The sequence below is a fragment of the Alosa alosa genome, chromosome 18 (genome assembly GCF_017589495.1).
Source record: "Alosa alosa isolate M-15738 ecotype Scorff River chromosome 18, AALO_Geno_1.1, whole genome shotgun sequence".
NCBI classification, from domain to species: Eukaryota; Metazoa; Chordata; class Actinopteri; order Clupeiformes; family Clupeidae; genus Alosa; species Alosa alosa.
Genome location: NC_063206.1, coordinates 8,934,229 through 8,957,680, shown reverse-complemented (window position 1 = coordinate 8,957,680; position 23,452 = coordinate 8,934,229). Strand labels below are relative to the sequence as shown.

Here is a 23,452-nt window from a genome sequence, read left to right as displayed (position 1 = left end):
AATGCTTGCTTACCATTAAGGTGGAGCTGCGAACTTGACAGAGTGCTGCACACCGTTGGTCTGACTCGGACTGAACTGTTGCTCAAAAATGATCTCCCGTCGCCGGACAGTTCAAACGTCGTCGTGCGGTGCACGTTTCAATCACCACGTCAAAGTTTCCCAGTAAACCATAAATCCATGACTTTTCAATATCTTTTCAAAATGATGATTTGGATGGAAAATCAACATAATATCAATGTTACTTTGCTATCTGGGAGCTTAACTTTGTATTTATGTGCAAAAAGAAAACAGAAAACCCCAACCGATTTTCCGCCATGTTTTTTCAAAATTTTCAAAAAGCTGACAAGTGAGGGAGGAGTCAGATTTATTACTGTGTTATGATTCGCAGCAAATTTTTATTACTGTAGTTTGACCATTTTTGACCATAATTCATAGCGAAACTACAGCAACATACTGTATTCACAAATACAGTACACATTTTTCTCAAAAACAGCAGTGATGCTGTGAAAATCACAGAATCTTGTTACAGTGTAGCTTTAATTCCTTGAGGTAACAACAGTGATGACCTCAAGTGGACAGAACACGCACCAACTGACAGAAAAAAGGCCCATCAATGCCTTCACTTTCTCAGGCTGCCGAAAACTCAGATGCCCACTTCAATCTTCATCAGAATTTACTGATCCTCACAGGGTGTTTTACATCCTGGTACGGCAGCTGCACTGCAAGGGACAAAAAAGCCCTACAAAAGGCGGTTAAAACAGCACAAAAGTCACAGTCACACAACTCATGCAATTCAGGACATCTACATCACACGCTGCCTCAGGAAAACAAGGTGCACCATGAAAGACTCCAGCCACCCAGCACTGGCACTTACAATGACATCAACAAACATTTAACATTCAATAGTTTAAAGTAATGGCACATAATAATAATGAATAAATTCATTAGGGAAATATAATATCAACAGATGAGTCTTCAGACACTTTTTGAAGATCCCAAAACTACCGCTAGAACGAAGAGCAGTCAGGTAAATCATTTCACCAACGAGGGATCACAGAAAAAAATAATCTTGACTGTGACCTCTTATGGAAGACTGACATAACAGGCACTCATCAGATGAGTGTAGTGTGCAAGAGACGAAGAGCTGGATCATGGAATTAAGAGAGCATGGTGCAAATCCAGTAAGTGGCCTACAGACCAGAGTGAGGGAATTGAATTTAGATTAACTAAGAGAGGAGTTACACATGTCTTCTTTGACCAAAGATTAAAGAACAGAAGTGTTCCTGCATTTTGTAATCGTCTCACTACAAAAGCAGGTAGGCCAGCTGACAATACATTGCAATAGTCCCATTTGGAAAGAACCATGGCCTGCACAAGAAGTTGTGTGGCATTGTGTGTTAGATTGATCTTGTGAATATTGTATATAAACCGACATGGCTTTGCGACTGAGGCTACGTACTCATATGCTCGGGTCAGTTCATGTAAAAGTATTTCTGCAGAAAATTAAAACTAGCTAGCTGTATTCCACTATATTCGATTTAATAAGCTGCACATTGACTAATATGTTAATAATAACACACACACACGCACACTCACATGCACATACATACATGGTCCTCTAATAGCCTATTATTTGTGACAACACAAAAAAAAACCCACAGAATTTAAAAGGGGTACCACATTGTGTGTACATAGGCCTACCAACTGGAATGATTTAATGAGGAAACAATTCCCTGTGTCTGTAGTTGGCTATTCCGCTTTGTAGGCCTATTCATGAATGATCAAGCTTTGTCACTACTGTATGCTCCACATCCAGATGTTTCTTGTGACTACACATTTTTTCCCATATAGATAAATGTAAATGGCCTTGAAATCATCAGTGTCAAACAACTACCTGGTTTTTCCCTTCTTCCTTTTAGAATTTCACAACAGGCCATATGAGATATTGCTGCCTATTGCTGAAGGCCTATCATACAACAGTAATTAAAATTGGGAGGTGACGGGAAACATAAATTAAAGCCACAATTAGAACACCATTATGTTTTGTGTCAATAATATTATCATGACTAATAACAATCATTGCTACATTAGCCTATTAATCAAAACAATGGCAATATGTTCAGGATAATTACATATCATGGAATGTCTCTGTAGCACGGAGGATCATGTTTCGGATGACGACAGCAGTCACGTGTGATTGTTTCTGCAGGAAATTGATTCAGTCGGTCCTGAAACTGGGAAGAAACAGTCTCAGCGACATTTTCAAAGGACTAAGAAGTTGTCCAGTCTGTCTCGGCCGACATTACGCGCTAGAATGTCATCTATGCTGCAAGACAATTAATACTGTCAATTATATACTGACAGCAGCATGTCGGAGTCTAGTAAATTAATAAAAACGTACATAGCTACTAGCTAGTTAGCTGGCTAACTAGCACGCTTAACGAATAAGCCTGCGTTTGTTATCTCAAGCCAAGAGGACGTTCGGTTTGGACAGTTAAAACGTTACTGTCAGTTGGACTGTAGCAAAGTCAGATTCACGTAGCATTACTGGATACAAACAGTATTCACATGTTTGGTCATTTATGGTCGAAATGGAGCTATTTCAAGCAAAGGATCATTATATTCTCCAATGCGGCGACAACGCACTGTGGTGCAGCAGGAAAGATGGTACTATGAGCGTGAGACCCGGTAAGTCATTCTTTTGCTGGTACTGTTTGTTATCAACACAAGCTAAAGATCGATATCCATTTGGCATTATAACACCTTACCTAATATTAACGTTACCAATTATTGTTGTTATCTCATCAGTACCAACTACTGTACGTTATCAGTAACGTTGTCGATAACCCCTTAACATTGCTACTTTTTAGGTCGTTCAGGTCATACCCATAGCTTCGTGCAATTTATTTCTGAATCAAAAACAATTGCCAACTAACGTTAGTTGCCGTTCTATTGGCTTACATGCATGTCTTCATGTTTATAGTTGGGGTAACATCAACGTTCGCACTAGGTTCGCACGTAATCAATCAGCCAAAATTCAGAGAGATCGTTATCACAGATACGGGTGATTTTCCTGTTTCACGGAGGCCATTGATGTCAGTTATCTGGCCAGTATGATTGCCCTACTTTCGAAAGAGCAGTAGTCAGTTCTCATATTTTGTATAAATATGCCCTGGCGAGGTCGAAAGAATGCCGTGAGACGAGAAGCGGGTAGGCTAGGATATGTGCCAGCCGGTGCACAGTACCACAGGAAATGAATACATCCGTGGTGCGTGCATCACACGACAAGCCATGTCTAGCTAATGATGGAGTTGAATTCAGTGGTAAAATTAAAGCGTTGGCTACTTGAAATCAGTAGAGGTCATTACCATGGCTATGTCAGACCATTTTAATGAAGCATCAGTGTTGCCTAACCTAAGAGTGAAACATGATTATGGGCCTCCTCCATGTTTGCATCCTTACTCATGAGAGATACAGTGTGTGTGTGATCTTCGTCATGTTAAGATGTTAAGATGGTGATCATTTTTATGTCATATGTCATATGGTGATCATTTATATAATCATATTTACATATTTTTGTTAAATAGCCAGGGTTTATTAGTGATTTGGATAAGTTGACCCAGAGACTTAATAAGAACTTAGGTGGACCTCTGATATGCGAATTTGTTGGTAATAATCGCCACATCCCCTTAAGCTCTACTGCTTTTCTTCTCTCTTCTCTTGTCCCTGTAGTTTGTAGTGCTGCAAGTCTGTTTATTTCCCCTCATTGCACAAACGCCTGAGGGAACGTAACATAATGAATAAAATCCCTTGATCCCAATGTTGTTAGTAGAGGACTAGCCTATGTCCCCTTTGCTCAGTAAATGCAAGAACTGAGTCTCCAATGCATTTTTCCTTTGGCATGACTTCTTTAGAACCATCACTCTTCATCTAGTGCACAAACACTGGCACAAATACACTCAGACAACATACTCATTCCCCTTTTTCCCAAGCAAAGAGAAAAAACAGTTCTCTGCTCAGTCTGTCTCATGTCCATTGTCTTTTTGTACATGTGCATACAAATTCACATGTGCGCACTCTGTGTTTCCCCTCTCACTCTCTTGACCTGTCCAATTCCAGAGCGAGCGGTCAGTCAGAGCAGAACGGACAGTTGAGTTAGTGCACTCTTCTGTAACTGAAAAGCAGTGGTGGGGACAGTGTTTTGTAGACTGTGTGTTAGTGGGAAGGAGTAGCCTATAGTCTGCGGAGCTGGCTTGTGTCTCATGGTGTCTGCGCAGCCAGGCTCATCAGGTTTGGGTTGCAACGCTGTTCCATTATTTAATTGGAAAAGGCTTTCCACTGTTCATTTAAAAAAAGTCTGTTGGTCCAATAATTGACCCAAGTGCTGGGTAAACAGGCTGCACAGAGGAGAAAGAGCATGCCATGATTTGTACTCCGTGTGTGTTCACTGGCGACCAACATTATGCTCTTGTTTATGGTCTGGTTACCTGAACCAAGAGCCATCTGAAAGAGTTCAGATTTATCTAGTTTTCAACGCTATCTTAGTAGACTACCCTGTGTCCTCACAATGGGTTAAATGGAAGGGCTAAGTGTAAGGATAGATAGATAGATAGATAGATAGATAGATACTTTATTGATCCCCAAGGGGAAATTCAAGATTAGGTTGAAGGATTAGGTTAGCTGATGCCAGGCCAAATCAAGAAACTTGCAAAGGCCAGAGAGACTGGACTTCTATGCCTTAAAAGGAATAAAAGGAATAAGGCTGGTCTGTTTTTTATGCCTTTAGTTATTGGTTGTGATCCCTGTCAGTGATGCCCTTCGTCTTGTCTCTGAAAGTTGTCATCTCTGCAGTTTGCTTTAGGCCTAAGTACTTGTTGTTTCTCTCTCTCACACAAAGTGTAGTGTGACAGCAAGTGCTCGCAATGCATTACTCATCCACAGGCCATATGCATCGCACCCATCTCAGCAGATCTGAGGCCCACTCATCTACACAGTGTGGCCTGGAACTCTCCTGCATACCATATAAACTGAGCCTGAGATTGCTTTAGCCTGAGCAAAAGTTGTGTGGTTTAATCGTCACCTCCTTTCACAAATGCAGAGCACTGTGGTAACAAGAGCAGCTGGGCGTCGTGTGCTTCAGGATTGGTTGCAGCTAGTTGTTGCTGGCAGAGCCGTGGCGGGGCCGGACTGACAAACTGACTTGCCTGTGGGAACTAGCCCCTTCTGCCTGGAATCCATGACGGCCGGAGCATGGAAAGTGCGCCCCTCTATATGATTCACACTTCCTGACTGCTGCTAGGCTTAACCACACCCTGGGGTTCCCACTTCCCTAGCTGTCCTTTACCAGGAACAGGCTGAGGGCTGAACCCTGCTGTAGCACACACCAGCAGCATTTCACCCCAGCAGAGTATTATTCACCACATTACTATTTTAATCAAAACAACGTAGTTGTAGGCCTACATAGTATAATAGAGTGTTTATGCAGGAAATGGCAAATTCCATTCTTTTGCTGTAGAATATCTGGTGCTGGGTCTCTCCTTATCAGATAGATAAATAGATAGATACTTTATTGATCCCCAAGGGGAAATTCAAGTACAAATTCATTCAAATCATCCACTTCCATCCTCAATAAAATATGTTTTTCCAATGATGATTGACTACGTAGGCTAGTAGATATATGAGGGAGGTTATTTAAAGAAGGTTTAGACAAGTTTTTTGAGACCAGGCTGTGTGGACAGGACAAGTGGTCAGAGACCCAGTGTTCCACAGGCCTTTGCAGCCAAACAGGGAGTCCCATCTTTCATGAACCTTGCTCTTTGAGCCAGTAGTTATTATTTAAGCTAAGCACATTCATGGATTCATGTTGATATGACTACATTTGGCCTCTTCACTCCCCCTGAGAAGATTACAATGTCAAGAAATATCCATAAAACATTCCTTAACTTATGAGTTAAGTTAATATTATGATTAAGCAGAGCTTCCCAGTACCAACTACCTAATGGTCTTTACAAGCTGTGAGGTAGGTGTAAGTACGCAAATGTCATTTGTTGCTTTGTATCATGGGTTGTTAATGACAGTCTTTCATGTCTGTGTGTGTGTGAGGTAAAATGTCTTTCCAGGATTTCTCTTTAGCCTCACTCACATGATGACAGGACTCTTGCTGTGATATCATGACAATTTACTCTCTGTAATGTGCTCCAAATACTGATGTTTGTAACATTAAACAGTCCCTCAGCTGAACGGTCATTGTCAAAATAACTCTGGTATGTGGATTTGAATAATGATGTATTCTTACTCAAATACTTTGAGTGAATCTGTTTTGGCTGTCAGCTGTGCAGGTTTAATCTTTCTCTGTCATTGGGAACATCAAACTAAATACACTAGTCCCAGTTAGCAGCAGAGAATACAACATAGGCCCATGGTTCTGAATGAACTATAAGGCTGACTGTTGAGTTACCAACTGAACTCATTAGTTACCCAGGTCTTGTCCTATGGCATATCTGGAAGACATTGTGCCATTATCATTGCTGTTTGATATGTTTTGAATGGGCCTACAGCTTACCACCTCTTTGGACGTTTTTGCTCCACAGCTACTGACCTGCTGTTGGCATGGAACCCTGTTTGCCTGGGCCTCGTGGAAGGCCTCATTGGGAAGATTCAGCTTCATGCTGGTAAGTGGACAGTTCTTGTCAGTCAATGGGATTGAGAACAGTGTGTCTCTGATTAGTCTTGTGTTGTTTCAATGAGGCATATTGACATCATTAGTTCATTAGGCTAACTACTGGCCTAGTGTTATTTTCTTAACCCTTGTTTCAAGTGAAAGTCTTCAGTTAACAAGACTTGCTAAATTAAGTAGATCAGTTAAGTCACTGGGGATTAAGGGGGCAGTCTTGAGGTATGGTTATGGTTAGACTTTCATTTTGTTAATATAGAACACACAACCCAAAGTAGACTAGCATGTACTTGAAAATGAATAGGTCAGTTTATGTTTAACTATTTTGAAGATGTGTCATTTGCACTTTCTTCCAGAAGATATTTTTAGACCCTTGCCTGATCAAGACCAATAACACCTTGCTGTAAGAATTAGATTAGGCTCTTCATGACAGTTATTGGGGGAGCTTTTGGGGACTTAGGCTAAGCCTAGTAGGAGCTTTTTGTATTTGTTATTTAAGTTCAACATATAGGCCTTTATGTTTTTTTATCAGCCCCTCTTTTCTGTTGAAGCCATAATTTGATGATAACATAGCCATGTTTGTAAACCTGTCTTCCCCATCTGTCATCGGTTGCATTGCTTTCAGTGCATCTCATTGTTTCCTTGTGAATGTGGCAGTGTTGATGGCCCTGTTTAAACGGTGGGGAGAAATCAGCCTGGAGATTATGACAGTTATAACTGAGTGACTCAGCTAATGCACAACAGATCATCCTCAAGGCATGCACCCATGGAGGATGTGTATAATGTTCAGTATAGACAGAACTCCCGCTGTCTCTCTCTCAGCTGTTGGTTTCTCTGGTTCTGTCGGCACTTGTCACCTGAGGCAGACCTCACTGTAGCCACTGGCTGCCTCTGATTCAGCTGCCTGTCCTCTGGAGGGGGGCTGGCTTCTTACCAAACTGTGAGAGGCGGCACGAAAATATTCACAGTGGCTGTTCCACTGGGTTGTTTTTGTTCGGGCATGAAAGGCGCTTGTTCTCTCACTTCCAATTAATCAAGGTGCAGCCCTGGCCCCTGGTTTAATTTGAGCTCCTGCTCCGGGAAATAAATCATCGGCCGTCCTCTGTCCTAACGGCGGGCTGGGGCCAGGGAAATGAGCCGCCAGTGAAGTCACGCCTCGCGGAATGTGTGCGGAATTTTCAGGGCTACTGACGCATCCCCTTCCCCAGGCCATGTCCTCCTCTCCATTTCTCTCTCGCTCTCTCTCTCATTGTTTATGTTTCTCCCCCCTCTCTCTCTCCCACTCTGTCTTTGTCTCTCGCTCGTCAGATCTTCCTCTGTGCCTCGTCCTGATCCGGCAGAAAGCACTGGTCGGAGAGTTGCCAGGAAACCACAAAGTGTACAAGATCACCAAAATAGCTGTGGTAGAGCTGTCGGAAGATGAACCCCAGGACTTGGAGCTGGAGGTGGGTGGAAGTAGCTGTCACAAAGCACAGAAAAAACACACCCAACACACCCACCAGCCAAATGTGTGCCATTTCAGAGTGCCTACAGGTAGCCCCGTCTCATAACATACAACACAACAAGCCTCTATTTATGGTCTCCAGGCCAGTTGTCTTGCTTACTATTATGTAGACCCTTGCGGTACATTTGCCTCTGAAAGCCTCTTAAAACATCAGCGTATTGCGTCGTGCACTGACGTGCATGCTTCAGTGCTTGATGTGCAGCTGTTCTTTCTCGTCCTCCCGCGACATGTGACGACGTGCACGAGTTGTAAATACAACATTCAGTGTACTCTTATCAACCATGCTGTTTCAGAGTTAACCCCTTAAGGGGATGTCAGTAGGCTTGGTATCTACAATGCATGAAAGGAGTAGTTGTGGCCCATACAGCAAGGGTGGTCTGAGCACAGACGGAGGTCCCACAGACACCAGTCTGTTGTATTGTTAAGATTTTCATTTCTGTAGGGTTGTGGATTGGGGAGATTGTACCTAGCTAAGTGATGTCAAGGGTTCCCACTATTTGTTTGTCACAAAGTAATTACTACAAACCAAACACTTTTCTTAGGATCTCTCATGTTTATTTCACATCACGGCGTGATTACTGTGATGTGACCTAGAGCAGAGGAGTGTCCTCTGGACTGGGTTGGGGATCTCTCACGTTATTGCGCTGTGGTGACTTTCAGACAATGACTCAAGCAACGTGCCAGACACACCCTATCGGCTAGTGTTACCTTTGAGCTGTGTGCGGTTGTGGAACAGTTAACTGTATACGGTGTTCCACATGACATGTCTCAGTGTGACGTGTGAAGAGCCTCTTAATGAAACTGATGCAGAATGCGTGAAGCTCATCACATTTGTGAAACGTTCTGAATGATTGCATCATGTCTATCCCTTAATTCCAGCTTTGCAAGAAGCACCACTTTGGGATCAACAAACCAGAGAAAATCGCACAGTCCCCAGACGAGTCCAAGTTCCTGCTGAAGACGCTGAATCAGATCAAGTCCAATGTCGCTCAGCCCACCAAGAAAAAGGTTGCCACCTCCCACAGTTTTATGCAAAGTAGTTGGTTTACTCCACAAATGTCATTCCTTTGTGATTCATTTTGCACATGGTTGTTTTCACATTTTAAACATACTGACATAGAAATCAACAGGATTGTTCTGCGGGTGCAGTAGCACACATGCATGTATACACACATACGTACACACAGACACACACTTACACACACATGTAATGTTGTAGGTATCTCCTCTCTGTTGTGTATTGGTTGCGTTTGAGAGCCCCGTGATAAAGTCTGTCCGCTGCTGTTGCGTTTGCACCCGTAGTCCACCCCCACCCAGTATACCCCTGATTCACAGGTCAAGGAGAACAAGGAGAAAGAGCGTTTGGAGAGGAGACTGCTGGATGAGCTGTACAAAATCTTCATGGACTCGGATTCCTTCTACTACAGCCTGACCTATGACCTCACTAACACCGTCCAGCGGCAGGGAGCCGCAGACAAGTCGGACCTGCCCATTTGGAAACGGGTAGGCAGCGTCGCTTCACCTGACCTCACCTCACTTCCTCTTTTGGTTTCCAGCCACGGCTTGGTCTCCAGAAACCATGACCACGAGACTGAATTTGCTGACTTAAATCAACCTGCCTTAAAAATATGCGTAATAGTGGTGTTGAACATTAATTTGCATAGCTTGAAGAAGTAAGTGCATTTGTACAGGGTACGCCTAAATCAATAAGTATTATGATGGAGATGGACACACACACACACACACACACACAGCTTTTGGATGACTCAGTGCAGTAGGCCTGCCAAAATGTCTGATTGAATTGTTTGAAAGCCACATGGCAGCTGTAATGCCTGACTGTGGAGATGACTGGTTATTCTGCTCTCTTAGGTGGATGACCGGTTCTTCTGGAACAAACATATGATTCAGGAGCTTCTGGACCTTAAGGTATGACCTCACCATGATGACCAGTCATATATTTAATATGTAATCAAACATGTTGTTTTAGACGTACAACTCACCCTGATTTCATTTTATTTAGCATTTAGTATTATTATTTGGTTAGTTGCATTGTAATGCAGTATGGTCAAATATGGAGTTTGTAGATGAGTTTACATAAAAGCCTAACTTGGAATAAAATCTCAAAATTGCGACAAGCAATAAGGGCTTCAGCCACTGTATGTTGACACCTGTCACTCCATAGTTGTCAGCATTTCATGACAATAGTGCAGATAGCAGAAGGAGAATACTACCAGGGGCCAACCACCCTTATGCAAGTCTTTAAGAAGAACAGATAAGAAACTGCACTTGACTTTTGTCCTCAAGGGGAGGATGTGGATTCTGTAGTGAAAGGAATGTTCTCACTGATCTTGCAGATGATTTCACTGCCTCAGTCTACAAACATGAGTGTTTTGTAAATGGTTCTGCTTTTCACTTGGACTTGGTCTTGGTGTGCTACTTTCTCCTTACTCTCTTGTCTGGATTTGTCAGTCCCATAATAATAGTTCCTCTTTATGAGGCCTCAGCTGTGGTGACTAATCTCTTGTCATGCCCTTCCCAGCTCAGGAGCAGTGGCTTCTTTCCACGCTCGCTGTGGGAAGCGCTCCGGGCTATTCAAGCTCCGAGGAGCCCAATGGAATTTGACTATTAATGGCCATATGTCAGCTCTCACTGTTAACTCACTGATTCATATTAGCAGCATGTGCACTATTTATCTTCTCAGACATTGTCCATTTGTGTTTGGAAACGTTTCTGTTGCGACGGTGGAGGTGGTGAAAACACATGGACCATGCTCTGTAGCCACCTCTGTTTTCCTCTACCTCAGGTGCCTCAGGTGGACTTCTGGGTGGTCCCGGTCATCCAGGGCTTTGTGCAGGTGGAGGAGCTGGTGGTCAACTACAACGACAGCTCCGACGAGGAGAAGAGCAGCCCAGACACGCCCCCTCAGGAGCTGACCTGTGTGGACAACATTCACCCTCGCTTCGCCGTGGCCATTATCTCCCGACGCAGCAGACATCGTGCTGGTGCGCCTCCTACGCCACACTGCAACATACTTACACACACTACTCATACTTAATCTGACGAACATACTTACACACACTACTCATACTTAATCTGATGAACATACTTACACACACTACTCATACTTAATTTGATGAACATACACACACTACTCATACTTAATCTGATGAACATACTTACACACACTACTCATACTTAATCTGATGAACATACTTACACACACTACTCGTACTTAATCTGACGAACATACTTACACACACTACTCATTAGGGCTGTCACTTTTGTGAAAAAATCCTGTTCGATTTTTGAGACATAAGTGTTCATTGAATCGATTGTAAAATCGATTTTTTATGTCTAAAGACGTTTCCATTTTCAACGGCAAATATAGGCCAATTCACAAACAACTAACAGGCATTAGGACGAACGTAAAGAGGGCGCTTGTAGACGCAAGCCAGCAATAATATGATTTATTGGCGTGAAGTTTAGTGGCTGCAGGCTTCAACGTACCTGTGTTTGTGTTTACGATTAGAAATGTCAAACAAATTTCGCCTACGTAGAACTCGATTGCACAGTTTGCATAGCCTACCGCTTTGTTCTTCTCCATAGTTTGATATACCAAAAATCCGAAGTAGGCCTACTTCCACATCGAACTCAAGTTATTAGGGCCTATCACTCGTCTCTCTCATGTCGCACAGGTTGATCGCGTTGTCCTCCATTTTTTGTCAAAACACGAGCAGCACAGCAGCTGATTGAAACAGCTGTTTCCGGTGCATAAAATTGGTGGGAATTTTCTTTTTAGCTTTCGCAATGCTTACTGCACTTCGGAATTCTTTTATATTCTTATATTCTTGTTTGTGAATTTTGTTAGATCTATCCTTTTTATTTGTTTAATTCGTTTAAAATTAATAGTGTACATATTTGGTTAAAATCGATTCCCTATTTTAGTTTTCGAAACTTGTGTTGTTTGGTCCAATCGATTGTGCAATCGATTTTCGAACATAAAGTGACAGCCCTACTACTCATACGTAATGTGATGAACATACATACACTACTCATACGTAATCTGATGCATATTGGTGTATGTTTTATACTTTACACATACGTTTAATCTGATGCATATTGGTGTATGTTTTATACTTTACACATACGTTTAATCTGATGCATATGTGTGTATATTTTATGCTGAATTTAACTGTTATGTAAAGTGAGGCTTCATGAATTGACTCCTTTATCTACCCCTCCCAGGGATGCGATATAAGCGGAGAGGTGTGGACACAGATGGCCATGTTGCCAATTATGTGGAGACGGAGCAGCTGATCCATGTCCACAGTCACACACTGTCCTTTGTGCAGACCCGCGGGTCCGTCCCCATATTCTGGAGTCAGTCAGGGTACCGCTACAACCCTCGGCCTCGTCTGGAGAAAGGTCAGTGCGCACAGAAGACAGTTCACAACAGAGGTCATTTGTGCCTGACCTGTGTTCATTTTATAATTTAAATCATTATTGTCCTGTATTTTACAGATGAAAAGGAGACCATTCCGTATTTTGCTGCACACTTTGACCAACAGCTCAGCATCTACAAAAAACAGGTGAAATGTCTAATAAATCTAAAAATACAGCAGGTTTAGGTCATCTGTAAGGTTTGTTTTTGTTAGCTGCCCAGAGGAACCTCTGGAATGTATTCTGTGACTACTATATAAACATGTTCGAAGGAGTAGCGGGTCAGCCATACACTTAACTATTGAAAAAAGGAACATGTTAATAATCATGACGACAGAAAAGCTGTTCCAGTCATCTTGTACAGCGGCTCCCCTTGGCATGGCGCTGTTTGGTCTCCAGGTACATCTTGCACATGTTCATCTCATCCCTTGTTGCCCTGCAGGTGATCATCAACTTAGTGGACCAGAGTGGCAGAGAGAAGATGATTGGCGACGCATACCTCAAACAAGTGCTGCTGTACAACAACCCCAACCTGACATACGTCTCCTTTGATTTTCATGAGCACTGGTGAGTACTCCCAAGCTGTCAGCTGAGGGCTGAGCTACACCAGGCACGTAACTGAAGCGTTCAGTTCGCGTTGCGTCTGCTGCAACAATTAGCTGCCACTATAGTCAATGGAAGCAGTAGCTACACCAGACGTGATAGCGGCGCGTACGTAAAAAAAAAATAGACCATTTATCTAAAATGGATTTTACGCGTCGCGAACGGAACGCTTCAGTTACTCGCCTGGTGTAGCTTCGCTGTAATACTGTGATTGGTGTCTGCAGAGCAGTTAATGAAATGAGATGTATTTAATTATATTTGGTTAGACACTGGCCATGATGCAGTGTTTTCTGAATTAAACGTTTTAAATTTAGGTAATAAGTATTCAAATGTAAATAAGAAAAAGTCATCATAAGCAACAATTCAACGTGGAAATATATGTAGAATGTGGAGAACTGACAGCATATAAATAACTTATTGATTACAATGTTAAATTGTACTCTCTGTAGCCGAGGAATGAAGTTTGAGAATGTACAGACCCTAACAGATGCCATTTGGGATATCATCACGGACATGAAATGGGCCTGGTGAGTGCTGTGTCCATTTCATGAATACTCCAGGCCATCTATGTAAATGCATCCACATGTTTCTTAAGTTGTACAACCAAAACTTTTTAAGTATACATGAACTGTACAAAAAATGCCAGTTTGTTCATAAAATATACTTGTAGCAAAATAAAAAAATATTATGATCCTTTTGACAAAACGGACTGTTTAGTTTGTTAAATAACCAACAAGCTCTCCAAAATCCTGACGACTGGAGACGGTAAGAGCCTCCTCTCTTGTGTCCACCAAGAGGGATTAGTGGTGTCCTGTTTCTCTTGTGGTTAAATATACAGGGCCTGTTACACAATTTGAGGTTTAAAGCTGTGCTACATTTAAGGCCAGGACAAAAAATTACAATCCTCCTCATCAAATATTCATGGGACCGTGTTTTCTGTCAGGGTGGACCAAGCAGGAGTCATCTGCCAACAGGAGGGCATCTTCCGGGTGAACTGCATGGACTGTCTGGACAGGACCAATGTTTTGCAGGCCGCTATCGCCCGAATGGTCATGGAGCAGCAGGTAAAAACCCTTGCAACCAGCATCAGCAGTGGAGACCTCATGATTAGAAAATACAGTGTGAGACTAAATTGATACTATATATATATATATATATATATATATATATATATATGCAGGTGAAGTAAAGAGACAGAAAGTAGGTGAGATGTTATATGTATTGCTGAAAGCACCCACATGAAACGCTGTTGATTCTGTTTTCCAAAAGCTGAAGAAGCTCGGTGTGATGCCTCCAGAGCAGCCACTGCCTGTTAAGTGCTACCGCATCTATCAGGTCATGTGGGCCAACAATGGGGACACCATCAGCCGACAGTACGCCGGCACCGCTGCCCTCAAGGTCAGTTCTGTGCATCTGTCCTCTAACACAGTGGTTTTCAAAGTGGGGGCCGCGAGGGGGTGTCAGGGGGGCCTCAGCAAGTTGGAAGGAAAAATAAAAGCAACAAATACATTTGAAAAATCTAAAATATACCTATTACTATGAGGGTTGTTATACAATGCCATTATAATAATTTGTTGCATATCTGAACATTACATTTTCCATGATAATGACTGGGAATAATAGTAGAGTGATAGCTCTCATATAGCAGAAAGCCCCAAATGCAATTTTTACACACTGTATGCTCCATCGCTGGTGCTTGTGGCTAAAATAATTATTAGGATTAGCTTAATGTATTTTTACATTTGCCGTAGTATTGTCGATGGGTTTAATAACACATCAAGGGGGTCCTTGGCCAGAACCGAGTGGTATTTGGGGGGCCTTGTCGTGGAAAAGTTTGGGAACCCCTGCTCTAACAGTGGCACATTCACAAGAACGCGGTCTGTCTGCATGTTTGTTGAGCGGTTTTGCTACAGTGGAATTTTGTGCAATCTTTTCGCTTGTGTGAATCCGCGTTGCATTTAAAAATTCCCAGAATCCTTGAGATGTGCTTTTGAGATCTGATTAGCCATGCATGACTGTGCAACTACAGGATCAGTGGATCCTTCACAAGCACGACTTTCTGGATTTTCCATGGGCATTACCGCTCATTTCTGTAACAAAAGCATGATTATCTGAGTAGACCACACATCTTCCTTGCTCCTCTGGGAGATAATCTAAATGTTTTCTTGAAATACTTGAATAAACTATTGAATACATGTGATAACTCCCTAATTAAACTGTAGTCAGAGTGCTAACACATTCATCAGTACTGTATGTCCATGTGGGTTAGCCTGAACAAGTGCTTGAGATGTAACAATGAATGGGAGCAGTGTGAAACTGTACTGCCTGTGAAAGCTCTTTTTGCATATTCAAATAAGGTAGTGGACTGTGGGGGAAATGTAGCAAGACAAAGCAGGCATTTCATGCTGTCCATATCATTTATGGAAATGACTTCCATAAATGATGGGCCTCATAGCAGCCCATAATGTCGTAATGTATTTTTGCCTTTGTACTAATGTCTTGTGTGTACCTGTGTGAAAATGTCATGGCACAGGGAGATTTTACACGCACAGGAGAGAGGAAACTGGCTGGAGTGATGAAGGATGGTGTCAACTCAGCAAATCGCTACTACCTGAACCGCTTCAGAGATGCCTACAGGCAAGCTGTCATTGGTGCGTATGCTGCTTGAGATTTGCTGATTTTCAAAAGTGTAACTCTGGACATGAATGACCTTGACCTGTTCTGATATTTTGGGGAGTCATTCTAAAAAGTAATATGCATAAGCACCATGCACTGCTGACCTGCGGGGGGGGGGATCTGTTGCTCTCGTCCCTCTGTAGACCTCATGATGGGTCTGCCCGTGACGGAGGACCTGTACTCCATCTTCAGTAAAGAGAAGGAGCACGAGGAGAAGGAGAAGGAGAGCCAGCGTGGGGCGCAGGAGCAGGTCAGTATACTGCTCCAGACCTACATGCAGCTGCTGCTGCCCGACGACGAGCGCTTCCACGGCGGATGGGCCCTCATCAACTGTGACCCCAGGTCAGTTGGCGGAGTGGTGTTTGTGTTGCATTCTAGACTAATGATTCTAAACTGTGACCCCAGGTCAGTTGGCGGAGTGGTGTTTGTGTTGCATTCTAGACTACTGATAATGATGTAATTCTGAAGGAGGAAGGCCTGTGAAACGTTATGCCCATTCATAGAATGCACTGAAATGCTGAAGGAATGGTCAGCCCTTTATCTTTATCAAAGGTGCATCACTGTTTGTGAGTCTGAAAGTAGTTTTATTTTTTTTAATCAGTTTCACAACAAAAATATTCACTGGGAAGTCTTTGAAATGCAGGCGTCTGGCACTGGTTTGACTTGTGAGAGTCACGAGCGGCTCAGAGGAGCTGCGATGATACTGTGATAATAAGGAACAAAGCCGTCTGAATCCACTACGCTTCTTTATTTCAGCCTCATTGATGCAACCCACAAAGATGTGGACGTCCTGCTGCTCTTGTCCAACAGTGCTTATTATGTTGCTTAGTAAGTGCTGCAGTCTTGCCTGAAATTTGAATGGATTGTTTTCATTATTCTTTTAGATCTCATCTGACTTTATTTATTTATTTATTTATTTATTTATTTATTTATTTATTTATTTACAGCTATGATGATGAGGCTGATAAAGTGAACCAGTACCAACGTCTCAGTTTGGAAGGCTTGGAGAAGATAGAAATAGGTAAGGAGAGTTTTGAACTGTGTCAGTGGAGAGTCTGTCTGTCTGTGTGCGTGTCTGTGCTTCACTCAGTGGGGAGTCTGTCTGTGTGCGTGTCTGTGCTTCACTCAGTGGGACGCCAGACATCTTATTTTGTCCAGCCTCAGGAGCAAATCTAATTGGCACAGATTGAAAGCAAATGTATGATGCAAGCTTTCAAAAAGAGGACTATTTGTGGTAGCCTGTGCATCAAGCATAATGAAATTGCCTTTGAGATAACTGAAATAGAATCACAAGGTTTGTATAAATAAAACACTGATAGAGCACTGTGCTGGTGGTCTATTTTCGCCCACCTTGCTTAAACAACCTAAATTCTGTTTTAGAAACTGCGTTGCGCAGACTGGGGCCATTCATATGCCTTGATAGGCATGCACGACACATTTAGGTCGTCTTCATCAGTTTACCACAAATCCATTTAGACTTCTGTGAGTGAAATTTCTCATTCTTCACACTCGTGTAATTGCCTGAAAATTAATTGCTGATTTCTCAATGGCAGGACTAGAGCCCACTCTGTTTGGGAAACCAAAGTACTGTTGCATGCGGCTGCACTACAAGAATGAGGAGACCAGCGGCTACTTCCACACGCTGAGGGCAGCGTCCAGGAACCCAGAGGACGATGGGAAAGGTACTGGGCTGAGCAGGCCTTCAGCGACGTGTTCTGCTGAATGTGCATACACCAGTGTTTCTCAAACTTTTTCAGACCAAGGACCACTTAACCAGTGAAAAAACCTCACGGACCACCTAGCTAATAGACACAATAGGCCTACTCACTGAAGCACCTTGCTAATTGTCTTTGCACCTTGCTTATTGTGTCAGAGGATTCATGTAGTTTAAATTGGCATAGCTTACATAGGCAGTGTTGCAGAATTGTTTGGATTTACATACAAGTTGGTTCAATATTGCAAACAACTCATCTATATTTTTTACCTCGTTACCTTTTTTACCTACGTCTGCTCGCGGAACACTTGGGATAGCTTGCAGACCACACTTTGAGAAACACTGGCATACACTAAAGATTACACAGACGTGTCTTTCCTGTCCCAATGCTGCAACACCTTCGGTCTGTTTGGATTCCAGATACTTTGCAGTGCATAGCTGAAATGCTTCGAATAGCCAAACAGGCCGTGGGACAGGAGCTGCCGATAATTGAGAAGAGACTGGAGAGGTGAGTGATCTCTCTCTGAGACTGTGTGATTTTGGTGGCGACTCCTCAGAAGTGCCTAAGGTGGGGAGTGGCAGGTAGCACATTTTTGATCATTTTTTAGATCATTTTTGCAAATTATGCTTGAAGAGAATATGAGGAGAGAATGTTCCCACTTGAGTGTGAGTTAGGTGTGGTGGCGGTGAATGAGTTTCCTGTAAATGAACCTTTGTTTTCCAGGAGACAAAGTAAACCTCATGAGGACATAATGGGCATCCAAGGCAGAGCAGGAGATCAGGCTCTGGGCTCCGGTCTAGCTCAGGGCAAAAGCTTCCTCCTCAACAAGTTCTCGTCTCTCAACCAGAAGGTCAAGCAGTCCAACCTCGGTCGGCTCGGCACGTTCTCCAAGCCGGAGGTGAAAGTTAACTTCCTGAAGCCCAACATGAGGGTCAATCTCTGGAAGTCGGACAGCAGCCTGGAGACCACCGACAGCAACCCGGGCTCGGTGGCCATGAAGGACCTGTGCGACAACCACTTGGAGATCTCGTCCGACTCGGACTCGTACAATTCGGACGAGCAGCCGCACGCCAGCTCGCTGGAGAACGCGGACTACGTGTTGCCTAGCTGCGGCATCGTGTCGGCGCCACGCCTCAGCAGCCGCTCGCAGTCCGTCAGCAGCGTGGAGATCGCCGTGCCCACCGTCGTTCACGGCACCAACGCCGACTACAGCCAGGGCGACGGGCCCTCGCCCGAGACCGCCGAGGAGGCCATCCTCATAGACTTTGGCACGCCCATCGACGTCTACTGCCACCAGTTTGCCCAGGACGCTCAGACCAAGCCTGTGGAGGAGGGCAGGGTGGAGCAGCCCACTCTCCCCCAGAACCTCAGTGCTAAAGCCCCCCCGTCCAGTCTGGAGGCCCAGCCAGGGTCTCAGCCTCAGCAGCAGCAGCGGGTCAAAGAGGAGCCGCAGCTCTCCCGGCCGTCCCAGCTGAACGTGCAGCCGTCCGCGCCCACCTCCAACCTCTTGACTGTCCAGGCGGCGGGCTCGGCAGTCTCGGGCGGCTCCCAGAGGAGCCTGGGCTCCCAGCTGGAGGGCAGCCTGGGCCCCTCGCCGGCGGACAGCAACGGCAGCCGGGTGGTCTCCCCCTTCGCCAAGATCAAGAGCTCCATGGTGCAGGTGGCCAGCCTGACGCAAGCCGGACTCACTCAAGGTATCAACTTCGCCGTGGCCAAGGTTCAGAAAAGTCCCGAACCGGAAGCGGTCAACGAGGCGGTCAACGAGAACGAACTGAAAGCAATGTTCACACAGTGCCAGACCCGGATCATCCAGATCTAGCACCTTTTGACCTTTTGTTTGGCCTTGTGCGGTTCTTTTCTTTTCCCAGTCTTTATTTTTTAATTCTTGTGGTAGAACGTGACTTCCAGTACAGTAGCAGTAGCATAAGCTTGCACAATGGGGCACACTGACATCAGCTGAAATCCCTGCTCTTAATCCATCCTCTAGTTAACCTAACAGATGTTTACAAACAGTGTTGTGTAGTGTGTAGTAAACCTAATCTAACTTGACCGTGTCCTTAATCTGACTAACGTCTCATGCATCCATATTCCATGTGTCTTGCATGTCAGAGGGTTAGTCTGTGATAGTTAGATCGAGGCAGGCAAGCTCTGTTGCTGCATGTCAAGAAACTACCTATAAATTAGTCACTTGTGATTCCCAACCAAGCAGTACACTTGTTGGTGGATGTCTTTTCCATGTGAGCGTAACCCCTGTAGCTGCTTCCTGAACACAGGTAGAAATAACTGACCAAACTTCTTCGACATGGGCAGCTCAGTGTGAGACGGCACATTAATGGGAACATGTAAAATGTTAAATATCATAAACGTTATGTTTTATCATTAGAAATGCACCAAAGTAGGAACCGAAAAATGCAAGAGCTGTTCAATATGTACAGTAAGTATTGTATGTAATTACTATGTACTGTGTATCTTTAGACCCCTCAGACATATTTCTATAGTAAGGTTTTATTGACACTCCTGAGTGATGGTGTTGTTTGGAGCGTGACCTTTTCACTTCTCACTTGACGCACACTTGGTCACAGGAGTCACTCTTGTGGTCTCATGCTTAGACTCAAGTTTTATTTTAGAACTCGCAAGGCAGACCTGGAGAAACAGGCTAGTTTCCTGAGGAAATCTGGGTCTGAAGGAATTGGCTAATTGAATTGGCCTTTAATCGAAACATATTTATAACAATTAGTCATTATTTTAAAAGATCTGTCATAAATGTCATTCACATATATTTGTCCATTTGAGGGGGAAGATCATATGCAGGGAGCCCCAGCCAAATGTTTGATCACTGTTAAATGCTTTTTGCACTCTTACATCTGAAGAGTAAGCCTTAACAGATACTATTTATTGCAAATCTAACAGAAGTTACAATGTTTTGTGTTGTTTTTCTTTCTCATTCAGGTGATTATGATTGTGGGCTGTTGGTGTTTCAGGTTGTAGCCATAGGAAATCCGGGTATATGCCATGGTTCTCAAATACTATCAAAATGCATTGAGAGGATACTGTAGGGCATCATTTCAGCATTCCTTTTTTTGGTGCTCTTTTCTGCTTTGTATTATTTCCAACAACTTTGTGGTATTTCACAAAGTTACATTTTGTTATTGTAACAAAGTTACAAGTTTGACATTGAGTCCGCATACAGCTCCTGATTAGTTGAGAGCAAACGACTCATGTCGTTGTGTTCCTTAATGCTACGACTTTCTTGCACCAACTCTCCCCCCACATCCTACTCAGTCTCAAGGTCCATTCTGTGAAGTGTCTACCAACCAGCATTACGATCAATTTGTTTTAAAGCAATGCAATTAACAGTGTGAGTTCTGAAATGTCAGATGGATGTTTTATCAGTAGCACGATATTAAAAAAAAAAAAAAAAAAAAACAACTCACACCGCCTTCAGTTCTTTGCACATCCTGTGACAAACATATCTAAATTTAGAGCGACCGCAATGTAGCACATTAATGAGAATATAGACAACATAGGCTGGCCACTGCTGATAAAAATGAATGTTGAAAAGATATGTACGTGGGAACCAAATGGCAACAGCGTTTATTTGGATATTGTATGTCCACAAAAAGGAATCTATTCATTTTTTTTTTTGGTGCAGTTATTGAGTTTTTGGTCAAGGCTAAACCAGATCAGATTGCATTGTTGGAGAACACAATTGCACTGACATTATTGTGAAATATAGTCTTTAGTTCATATGTAATATTTTGAATCTGTGCGGAGAGAATTGGCTCTTTGCACTGACCTCACATGATCAACTATGTTTCCCCCTCAGATTAAATATAATCTGTTATCCCTTACAATGTAACATTTGAGGTTCTATCGTTGCCTGAACGTAATTTACCCCACTTTTCCTACTCGAATGGCACCTTAAAATGCAAAGAGCTGATGGAATGCTCTACAATCCTTTGCATTTCCCCCTTTCTCCCAAAACTGAACCTTAAGTCTTCACAATTTAACAAAAACATTTATGAAAGTTGGTGTTGCCTTGATGTGTCCTTCATGCTCGGTATCAGTGTATGTATTCAGACAGGTCCACAGTATGTTCCCAGTCATTGGTCGTCTCTGTAAACTCATTACCACCACCTATCAGAGGTTGGTGTGTACTTTTTTTTAGTAACTGTCACTGTTACCACACTCCATGTGTTTTTGAATTAGTGCTGTGCAGAGTCGACTTTTTTGCATATGAATTATGCACTGTCAGTTTTGTTTGTTTGTTTGTTTGTTTGGTTACAAAGCTATGGCAAGATTGTGCTGGGTTGAAAACATTTTGTTTGGGTTTATTATATTATAAGAAGTGCGTGCACTGGACTAGATTCTGTTCTCAAAGTTTGACCCTAAAAGGATGTTTGGTGACAGAGGTACATATTTAAGCAGGACACTGAAAAAAACCATTCCTTCCTCTTCATCTGGGTTCTTAATGTTCTGAGAGGATATGTATGCCCTATGCATAAGGATTTTCCTCAAGTATGCACAATCTTCCCCCGTTTTTGTCTCCTGAAATTGTATGTGCTTTTCTCTTTTACTTTTTGTCTAACACAAAGTGCTTATGAAACTTGTTTACTTTTGCCATTTATGCATTTACTTCACTGAGCAAACATGTTCCCCTCAAGATCACTCCCTTCCTCTCTGACCAGTGAGTGACCTGATGGAAAAATACCAGTTTGAAGTACCTGACTTCCTGTGTTCACCTGTGATTGTTGCAGTGTTCATGCACTTTCTAGCATCTTCCTCTTGTCTGTGCAGTGGTTCACTAACGGGGGTTTGTCCAGTGTTGTCATCCGTTTTACTCAAGAGTTTTATTTCATAGTGAAATATATTTATTCTTATTTCATACTTAGTTCTTTCCTCAATTGTTACCTAAAAACTGAATATTAATAATAACTGTGTAAACTGCTGTATTGTAAATGTAATGGGGCATATTTGGGAGGATTTTTAAGTAAATAATTTCAAACCTCTTTTGTGCTCTTTGTTATTACATGTTGTGTGTCTGCCCTGTTAATGTCGTAACACTTAAGACCTCAGCTGAAGAATATCTTATGATTGACATGGTTACAATGCTACATGACTGTACTCCTAGAAGCCTCAGGGTTGGTTGTCAACACCATTTTGCAACTGTTGATTGTCCTTTAGGGCCATGTATAGCAATGTGACCCTAGCTCAACTTATGGGAGTTTTCCCAATCTCAAAAGTCGGAAGGCAACAGGATTGTGTGTGTGTGTGTGTGTGTGTGTGTGTGTGTATATGCTTGCAAATGAGGTGTGGGAGGTGTTGTGCTCTGTGCCCTGTGCCAGGCAGCGCTGAGGGATGCTTGTGTGACATCAACTGTGTGGAACGGTTTAGCTTTCATTTAATAACGTGACCTAAGCAAAACAGCTAGAGTATTGTATCCTCAGCCCAGGGCAAATCGTTTCAGCTTGGTTTTCAGTCATGTGAATGCTACATGTACTGAACTACTGTCATTCAGTACAGCTTTTTTTTAAATGAAGAATTTGGTATGACAATTGGTATGACAAAATTAGATACATACACTACCGTTCAAAAGTTTGGAATCACTTAGAAATGTCCTTATTAATGTTGTAAATGACTGTTGTAGAAAGAAATGGCTAATATTTAATAGAATAGCTACACAAGTATACAGATGCCCATTATCAGCAACCATTCATCCATTGTTCCAAAGGCACATTCTGTTTACTAATTTGATATTATTTTAAAAGGCTAACTGAGAAAACATTAGAGAACTCTTCTGCAATGTAATGTAATCTGAAAACTCCTGCCCTGATTAAAAAA

General features: G+C 42.9%; 1 protein-coding gene across 1 annotated transcript; it reads left to right on the top strand.

Annotated features, from left to right (window-relative positions):
* The first annotated feature begins 2,215 nt into the window (after positions 1-2,215).
* On the top strand, positions 2,216-22,620 carry inpp5f (inositol polyphosphate-5-phosphatase F). Its single transcript, XM_048269799.1, has 20 exons — positions 2,216-2,688; positions 6,591-6,671; positions 7,982-8,118; positions 9,057-9,185; positions 9,513-9,680; positions 10,047-10,103; positions 10,981-11,179; positions 12,423-12,602; positions 12,699-12,766; positions 13,060-13,184; positions 13,670-13,747; positions 14,164-14,284; positions 14,490-14,618; positions 15,754-15,871; positions 16,040-16,238; positions 16,653-16,724; positions 16,844-16,917; positions 17,450-17,578; positions 18,031-18,118; positions 18,335-22,620. Exons 1-20 carry the CDS (start codon positions 2,583-2,585, stop codon positions 19,428-19,430), a joined length of 3,354 nt encoding a protein of 1,117 aa, XP_048125756.1. The 5' UTR covers positions 2,216-2,582; the 3' UTR covers positions 19,431-22,620.
* Positions 22,621-23,452: the final 832 nt, after the last annotated feature.